This window comes from Pseudophryne corroboree, chromosome 5, assembly GCF_028390025.1.
Source record: "Pseudophryne corroboree isolate aPseCor3 chromosome 5, aPseCor3.hap2, whole genome shotgun sequence".
Lineage (NCBI taxonomy): Eukaryota > Metazoa > Chordata > Amphibia > Anura > Myobatrachidae > Pseudophryne > Pseudophryne corroboree.
The window spans coordinates 782228164-782237219 of NC_086448.1; the positions used below are offsets into that span (position 1 = coordinate 782228164).

The window sequence follows — 9056 nt, forward strand, 5'->3', positions numbered from 1 at the left end:
CAAAATCTTTTATCGCCCCCGATCTCCCGTTTAAAGTGACAGGAGATCGCAGGGCGATATTCTAATGACCCCTGTTTTCGCGCTGGTCGCGCCCATAAGAGCCAGGTTTAGCCGCGTAAAGCAGCTAAACCCGATTAAAGACATGGGTGCGATCGTGCAAAGTCCCGTTTGGGCGTCCAAATGGGTCACTTTTCACGCATTTCAGCTCGCCACCCCTGGGGGTGGCGAGCTAAAATGCTGATATCGCGACCATCGGCGATCGCGTCCAGGACTTTAGTCGGTTTAGCTGCTTTATGCGGCTAAACCAGTCTCTAGTGGGCGCAATCAGCGTGAAAACAGGGGTCATTAGAATATTGCCCCGTGATCTCCCGTCAATTTAGATGGGAGATCAGGGGCGATAAAGGATTTGAATCCAGCCCATAGAGTAGTATAGAACAACATATAAGCGGGATTCAAATCTTTTCTGCCCCCTCCCGTCCCCATCGCGCCCGCCGGCAGTATTCAAATGTTACTGCCGATGGTCACGATATCAGCATTTCAGCTTGCCACCCCCAGGGGTGGCGAGCTGAAATGCGTGAAAAATTACCCGTTTGGACGCCCAAACGGGACTTTTCACGATTGCGCTCATGTCTTTAGTCGGGTTTAGCTGCTCTTATGGGCACGATCAGCGAGAAAACGGGGGTCATTAGAATATCGCCCCGCGATCTCCCATCACTTTAGACGGAAGATCGGGGGCGATAAAAGATTTGAATCCCGCCCAGGGAGTAGTAAAGAAAAATGCAGGTAGTAAGGCCACGCCCCCTTAGTACACAGGCCCTACGGATGTCTCAGTGGCCCCATCACTGACAAATTATGAAAGTGTGGAAATCGGTTTGGTGCTAGAAGGGCAAAACACAGCTAGGCTAGAAACGAATGCAGGGATAATACAGACATTTATTTTATTCTCCTCTAACAAAATGATTTCATACAGCAGACACCAGATAACACTGGATGCGTTTGCAGTGCTAACACCACATACAACTTGTATGAAGCAAGAAACAAAATTATGCCGACTATACATCCATAGAAATCCTGCAGATTCCTGGCTGTGAAAATACAATATTTACAACGACAGTCACATTTCCAGTATCTTGGGCCAGGACTTTGCAATCTAAATTCTCTTTTTAGCGTTTTAGACACGAAATAGATGTGCACAGCAGGCAATATCATCACCAAGGATTTCAGGCACTTTAAGAAAAAATAAAACCTCCTATGGTGCCATTTTACCACCTTTTACTACACATCAAGAGCTCCTTTCCCGCTGTTTAAAGCTCGGGAGAACGCTAATGACACAAACACATGATCAGAACTGGATAAATGTATCCACACTTCAGGATCCAGGGAGGCAGAGTTATCCAAACTGACCTGTAACTGCATTATCCTTACAGTGACCATTCCGGGACCCTCAGCATATAATCACAGAGCTGCCACCAACACAGAGCCAGTCTCTGCTCCACAGAGGACCACCTAGGAATCACCATATAGGCAAACTAGGCACAAGCATAAAGGCAGAGTTGTACCAGGGGTAACAAAAGTGGTTTCATCTAAATTGCATCTACATTTATACCTTTCAATTTTCTAGTTTCATACTAGTACCAAGTTCTCTGGAAAACAAATGAAGGGCGGTTGTTGTTTAGAGCAGTGATAGCTAACCTTGACAACTCCAGCTGTTGAACTACACATCCCAGCATGCCCTGCTACAGGTTTGCTCTTTGGCCATGCTAAAACTGATGCAGGGCATGCTGGGATGTGTAGTTCAACAACAGCTGGCGTGTCAAGGTTAGCCATCACTGGCTTAGAGCAACACAAGCACATGCCACAAGAGGAACCCTACAATCCCAGAGCAGGTACACTTTCAGGATCCCCGCCGTCAGGATCCTGGCACCCATAATACAGACAGCCGTCGGAACACAAACGACGGAATCCCGAAAGGATCAGTCACGATCCCGAAGGTAAGTATAGGTTGCGGGAAGGGGTGGGAGGGGGGTTAGGCTGCAGAGAGGGGGAGTTAGGGTTAGGCATTAAGGGGGGAGGGTTTGGTTTAGGCACCACTGGCGGGAGGTTAGGGTTAAGCACCAATAGGAGAGGGGAGGGTTAGGCTGCAGACAGGAAGGGTTAGGGTGTAGGGTAGGGAGGTAACAGTACTTAATGCACCCTTGTTGGCACTGCTGCGATCCTGACCGCCGGCTTTTCATACTGAATCCCCAGGGCAACCTCAAGTCTGAATAAAGCAGCCATCAATGTTTTTACTGCAAAGCAATTTTACCATTCGACGGTGGCATTCCGACGTTTGCCGCCATCAAATGGTTATCATTTGATGGTGTTGCGATGATCACGTCCCCAATCCATCCCGCACATGTACAAACAGGTTTTTTTTTGCCCAGGGCCAAATTACATTAATTTCTTTTTTATCAAATACTTTTGATGCGATGGTCAGTTTTCATTGCATCAAAAGATTTGATGGCGGAAGCCCAGCCATCATTTGAAGCTTTGTGTCCGATGTCCATCCCTAGATCACACCTCTAACAAAGTTACAGGAATGGTGAAAAGAAATGATAAGAGGTTGCATGGGTCACACTCAGGAGGGGAGCCATACCCCAATGCTTGCAGCCCTGGTATTTCTATATATCTTTCAGCTGATTTGTGTTTGCTCATCAGTGGGGGTGACTACAAGACACACAACTGTAGATTGGTTTGAACACAGATGGGCAGGAGACATAGAAAGAAAGAATAGAAGGAATTCCAACAAGGAGGTGCTTTTGGACCCTCCCAGAGAGCATTCCTACAACTCATTTGCAAAGTAAAAACTAAAACCTAAAATATATTTGTATGTACTGTAGTTAGCAGGCACTGCTTTAAAGTATCAGAATGGCTTGGAACAAAAACTGCGCCCATTGCCATATATCTATGAAAGCCTAGCACCCATCATAAGACAATAACCGAACACACACACACACGGGGATATAAATCTGTAATATTTTGACTATATAGTCAAAATCTTAAGGAAAGTTAGTGCATATCTCATGGTGTTAGGCAGCTTGCGATCCCGATTCGATCCAGATGCCCTCTCCCGCTGGGTCGGTATCGTAAGGCTAGAAAGACTGTGCAGGCAAGTCAATCTTGACTATCTAGTGTACAATCTAGTACAAACTATAGGCAAAATTGGTACTTAGTCAAAATTGTACATAGACAAAATCGAAAGTACAGATAGTCAAAATCTGTCCTATCTGGGCTCTGTGGGAGTTCAAAGGAAACCGCACAGTATAAAAACAAAAACAAAAAAAAACGGGTAAAGCAAGGATCTTAACAGTGTCAACACAACTTTAGAAAGGATATTTTAGAAAGCGAATACAAATGGAAAATAAATAAATCAAGAGAAATGGCGCACACACGGCGAGATTCGGGCTATGCCCAATTCTCACTATGCGACAGGGGCTAGGTCGGCATCGCAAGCACATAATGACACTGCTTGCGATACTGAATATGTGCGATTTTGATTTTGGCTAAGTGTCAATTTTGACTATCTCTTCTATAGAGATAGTCAAAATTGACTTGCCTGCACAGTCTATCTATTCTTGCGATGCCGACCGCGCATCGACATCAAATCGGGATCGCAAGGTGACTTTCACCTTGCGATCTGCACTAACTTTTCTTACAATTTTGACTATATAGTCAAACCGTAAGAAAAAATCCCCCAGTGTACACACCAAAGAGAAATTGTTAAGCTCTACTGGGGCAGGGACTGAAAGATTTCCTTTAAAGCACGGAGAACATGTTTTAAATTTCCTGACCAAAACACAATGTGTGTGGAGTTTTTATGTTCTCGTGTTTGCATGGCTTTCCTCTAGGCCCTCTGGTTTACTCCCACACACATAAAAAAAAAAAAAAAAACAACACAACAACAACAAAAAACACACAGGTAGGTTAATTGGCATCTGACAAAACAAAATTAACCCTAGTGCGTATGCGGGCCCACGTGATATAGATCGTAAGCTCCGCTGGTGTAGGAACTAATGTGCATGACTGTAATATGCATACAGGCCCCTCTATTATTGTTATTATCATCCTTTATTTATATGGCGCCACAAGGGTTCCGCAGCGCCCAATTACAGAGTACATAAATAATCAAACAGGAAAAAAGCAACTTACAGTTGATGACAGTACAGGACAAGTACAGGGTAAATAAACATAGTTACATCAGCAGATGACACTGGAATAAGTATTAGGTGGCAGAAGACTGCTGGATGTGGTACAGTTGAAGATTATTAAAGTAAGACAAAGGATAAGCACATGAGGGAAGAGGGCCCTGCTCGTGAGAGCTTACAATCTAAAGGGGAGGGGTAGACAGACAGGGGTGACACAGATGGGGTACATAGAGAATGTGGAACAGAAGGTTAGGATGAGATTTGGCTGGGTTTGGTGAAGAAGTGAGTCTTGAGAGCCCGTTTTAAGTTTTGTAGAGAGGTGGATATAATGCAACCTGTACAGCATGCAGAGCGCCCATCACGCTCTGGCCTTATTAATTATGCAAATTCTCCTGAACAACTTTAAGAAGCTACAAAGTTGCAGAGAAAAGTCTGATTGCAGACGCACCGTACACAAAGCCGATCCAGGATCTGGTTCTAGGAGGCCACACACAGTAGCAGCTTCCCAGTAGGCACAAATGTATGTAACAGGCCAGCACTCTAACACATGGAAAGAAGTGCTATCATTCCATCTTATCCAACACACCCACCTATGCTGTCTAAGAAACATTGTAACAGCAACGACTAGCAGCATGTGCAGATAGGGGCAGCCATGTATAGTAGACTTGTCAGTCAGCAGTGAGGAGATTTGCTGAGCAATATATGAATAAGCTGCATTTGCAGATGATGGCACAAAAGACTGCATGACACCATGGGCACACAGATGCTGGGAACATATAAATAATATTAGCACTTACACTGTATACAGCTCCTGCACTGGACATAATATGAATGAGTTACTAAGAATAGAACTCCTGCATGGGGAAATAATTATAATGACAATAGCAATTACAGTGTAGGCAGCTCCAGCATTCTGCACACTGGGTGCACTGATGTCTCTCAGCAAATATAGAGGGAAACTTGGGTCTGGATGGGAATGAATAGGAAATCTGCAGCCCCCAGAAGCAGAGGCCCAGCTCAGGCTCCACAGACTCATCCCAGATGAGTCCCCCATATGTGTGCAGGGCTAGGTGCATGCATATCTGCTGCCACTGCTGCATGCACCACCCCCTAGTGCAGGCCGCAGCCAGCAGACAAATAACCCCAGCTGGGGGGACACACACTCACCATTGTGCTGCCGTGCTGCAGCGGAGGCAGGGAATGAATGACGCTCGGGGGGCTGTGTGGACGTGTAGGGCCGGTGCATGCCCCCCTGCTCTGCGGCCTCTTATTGTCCTACATGCTCCGCTCCTGGGCATCCCTCCGCCATGTTACATTCCCGGCTCTGCCCGGCCTCTCCGGCGCTGGGGGGGTGCTGTCCGGGGGTGGCGTACTATTGGATGGGAGGGGTCACGTGCGGCTGGCGCCCAGCCCCCTCCTCCTCTACTCCTTCTGCTTAAAGACACAAAGTAAGGGGGAGGGGGCGGGGCATTGAGGTGAGGGAGCCGGGAACCTGCGGGTACGTTGCAACAATGAGGGGTAGGAGCTGTGACACAGGGGTGAGTGAGAGGGGTAGGAGCAGTGGCACACAGGGGGGTGAGAGAGGGGTAGGAGCAGTGACACAGAGGGGGGTGAGAGAGAGGGGTAGGAGCAGTAACACAGCTGGGGGTGAGAGGGCTTAGGAGCAGTGACACAGAGGGGGGTGAGAGAGAGGGGTAGGAGCAGTAACACAGCTGGGGGTGAGAGGGCTTAGGAGCAGTGACACAGAGGGGGGTGAGAGAGAGGGGTAGGAGCAGTAACACAGCTGGGGGTGAGAGTGCTTAGGAGCAGTGACACAGAGGGGTAGGAGCAGTGACACAGAGGGGGGTGAGAGGGGCAGGAGCTGTGACACAGAGGGGGGTGACAGAGGGGTAGGAGCAGTGACACAGAGGGGGGTGAGAGACGGGTAGGAGTAGTGACACAGAGGGGGGTGAGAGGGGCAGGATCAGTGACACAGAGGGGGGTGACAGAGGGGTAGGAGCAGTGACACAGAGGGGGTGAGAGAGAGGGGTAGGAGCAGTGACACAGAGAGGGGTGAGAGGGGTAGGAGCAGTGACACAGAGGGGGTGAGACGGGTAGGAGCAGTGAATGGGGGGTGAGAGGAGTAGGAGCAGTGACACAGAAGGTGGTGAGAGAGAGAGGGTTAGGAGCAGTAACACGGGGGAGAGAGAGGGGTAGGAGCAGTGACACAGAGGGGGGTGACAGAGGGGTAGGAGCAGTGACACAGGGGGGTGAGAGAGAGGGGTAGGAGCAGTGACACAGAGAGGGGTGAGAGGGGTAGGAGCAGTGATACAGAGGGGGTGAGAGGGGTAGGAGCAGTGAATGAGGGGGTGAGAGGAGTAGGAGCAGTGACAGAAGGTGGTGAGAGAGAGAGAGTTAGGAGCAGTAACACGGGGGAGAGAGAGGGGTAGGAGCAGTGACACAGAGGGGGGTGAGAGGAGCAGTAACACGGGGGAGAGAGAGGGGTAGGAGCAGTGACACAGAGGGAGGTGAGAGAGAGGGGTAGGAGCAGTGACACGGGGGTGAGAGGGGTAGGAGCAGTGACACAGAAGGTGGTGAGAGAGAGAGGGTTAGGAGCAGTAACACGGGGGGGGAGAGAGGGGTAGGAGCAGTGACACAGAGGGGGGTGAGAGAGAGGGGTAGGAGCAGTGACACAGAGGGGTAGGAGCAGTGATACAGAGGGGGTGAGAGGGGTAGGAGCAGTGATACAGAGGGGGTGAGAGGAGTAGGAGCAGTGACACAGAAGGTGGTGAGAGAGAGGGTTAGGAGCAGTAACACGGGGGAGAGAGAGGGGTAGGTGCAGTGACACAGAGGGGGGTGACAGAGGGGTAGGAGCAGTGACACAGAGGGGGGTGAGAGAGAGGGGTAGGAGCAGTGACACAGAGAGGGGTGAGAGGGGTAGGAGCAGTGATACAGAGGGGGTGAGAGGGGTAGGAGCAGTGAATGAGGGGGGTGAGAGGAGTAGGAGCAGTGACACAGAAGGTGGTGAGAGAGAGAGGGTTAGGAGCAGTAACACGGGGGAGAGAGAGGGGTAGGAGCAGTGACACAGAGGGGGGTGAGAGGGGCAGGAGCAGTAACACGGGGGAGAGAGAGGGGTAGGAGCAGTGACACAGAGGGAGGTGAGAGAGGGGTAGGAGCAGTGACACAGGGTGGTGAGAGAGACAGGAGTAGGAGCAGTGACACAGAGGGTGGTGAGAGAGGATTAGGAGCAGTAACACGGGGGAGAGAGGAGTAGGAGCAGTGACACAGAGGGGGGTGAGAGGGGCAGGAGCAGTAACACGGGGGAGAGAGAGGGGTAGGAGCAGTGACACAGAGGGAGGTGAGAGAGAGGGGTAGGAGCAGTGACACGGGGTGAGAGGGGTAGGAGCAGTGACACAGAGGGGGGTGAGAGGGGCAGGATCAGTGACACAGAGGGGGGTGACAGAGGGGTAGGAGCAGTGACACAGAGGGGGTGAGAGAGAGGGGTAGAAGCAGTGACACAGGGGGGTGAGAGGGGTAGGAGCAGTGAATGAGGGGGGTGAGAGGGGTAGGAGCAGTGACACAGAAGGTGGTGAGAGAGAGAGGGTTAGGAGCAGTAACACGGGGGAGAGAGAGGGGTAGGAGCAGTGATACAGAGGGGGGTGAGAGACAGGGGTAGGAGCAGTGACACAGAGGGGGGTGAGAGGGGCAGGATCAGTGACACAGAGGGGGGTGACGGGTAGGAGCAGTAACACAGAGGGGGGTGAGAGAGAGGGGTAGGAGCAGTGACACAGAGAGGGGTGAGAGGGGTAGGAGCAGTGATATAGAGGGGGTGAGAGGGGTAGGAGCAGTGAATGAGGGGGGTGAGAGGAGTAGGAGCAGTGACACAGAAGGTGGTGAGAGAGAGAGGGTTAGGAGCAGTAACACGGGGGAGAGAGAGGGGTAGGAGCAGTGACACAGAGGGGGGTGAGAGGGGCAGGAGCAGTAACACGGGGGAGGGAGAGGGGTAGGAGCAGTGACACAGAGGGAGGTGAGAGAGAGACAGGAGTAGGAGCAGTGACACAGAGGGTGGTGAGAGAGGATTAGGAGCAGTAACACGGGGGAGAGAGAGGGGTAGGAGCAGTGACACAGAGGGGGGTGAGAGAGAGGGGTAGGAGCAGTGACACAGAGGGGGTGAGAGGGGTAGGAGCAGTGACACAGAGGGGGGTGAGAGGGGCAGGATCAGTGACACAGAGGGGGGTGACAGAGGGGTAGGAGCAGTGACACAGAGGGGGGTGAGAGAGAGGGGTAGGAGCAGTGACACAGAGGGGGTGAGAGGGGTAGGAGCAGTGAATGAGGGGGATGAGAGGAGTAGGAGCAGTGACACAGAAGGTGGTGAGAGAGAGAGGGTTAGGAGCAGTAACACGGGGGAGAGAGAGGGGTAGCTGCAGTGACACAGAGAAGGGGGACAGAGGGGTAGGAGCAGTGACACAGAGGGGGGTGAGAGACAGGGGTAGGAGCAGTGACACAGAGAGGGGTGAGAGGGGTAGGAGCAGTGACACAGAAGGTGGTGAGAGAGAGAGGGTTAGGAGCAGTAACACGGGGGAGAGAGAGGGGTAGGTGCAGTGACACAGAGGGGGGGTGACAGAGGGGTAGGAGCAGTGACACAGAGGGGGGTGAGAGACAGGGGTAGGAGCAGTGACACAGAGGGGGGTGAGAGGGGCAGGATCAGTGACACAGAGGGGGGTGACAGGGGTAGGAGCAGTGACACAGAGGGGGTGAGAGAGAGGGGTAGGAGCAGTGACACAGAGAGGGGTGAGAGGGGTAGGAGCAGTGATACAGAGGGGGTGAGAGGGGTAGGAGCAGTGAATGAGGGGGGTGAGAGGAATAGGAGCAGTGACACAGAAGGTGGTGAGA

At 51.6% G+C, this 9056-nt stretch overlaps 1 protein-coding gene across 2 annotated transcripts in view; it reads right to left on the reverse strand.

Moving 5' to 3' along the window:
- The window catches only part of ZBTB47 (zinc finger and BTB domain containing 47), a 98706-nt gene extending 93137 nt beyond the window's left edge, over positions 1 to 5569 (reverse strand). For both annotated transcript variants that reach the window (XM_063924354.1, XM_063924353.1), the window contains exon 1: positions 5352 to 5569. In XM_063924354.1, the coding sequence (XP_063780424.1) occupies positions 5352 to 5354 (3 nt within the window). In that variant the 5' untranslated portion in view covers positions 5355 to 5569. The remainder of the gene's footprint in view (positions 1 to 5351) is intronic.
- Positions 5570 to 9056: the final 3487 nt, after the last annotated feature.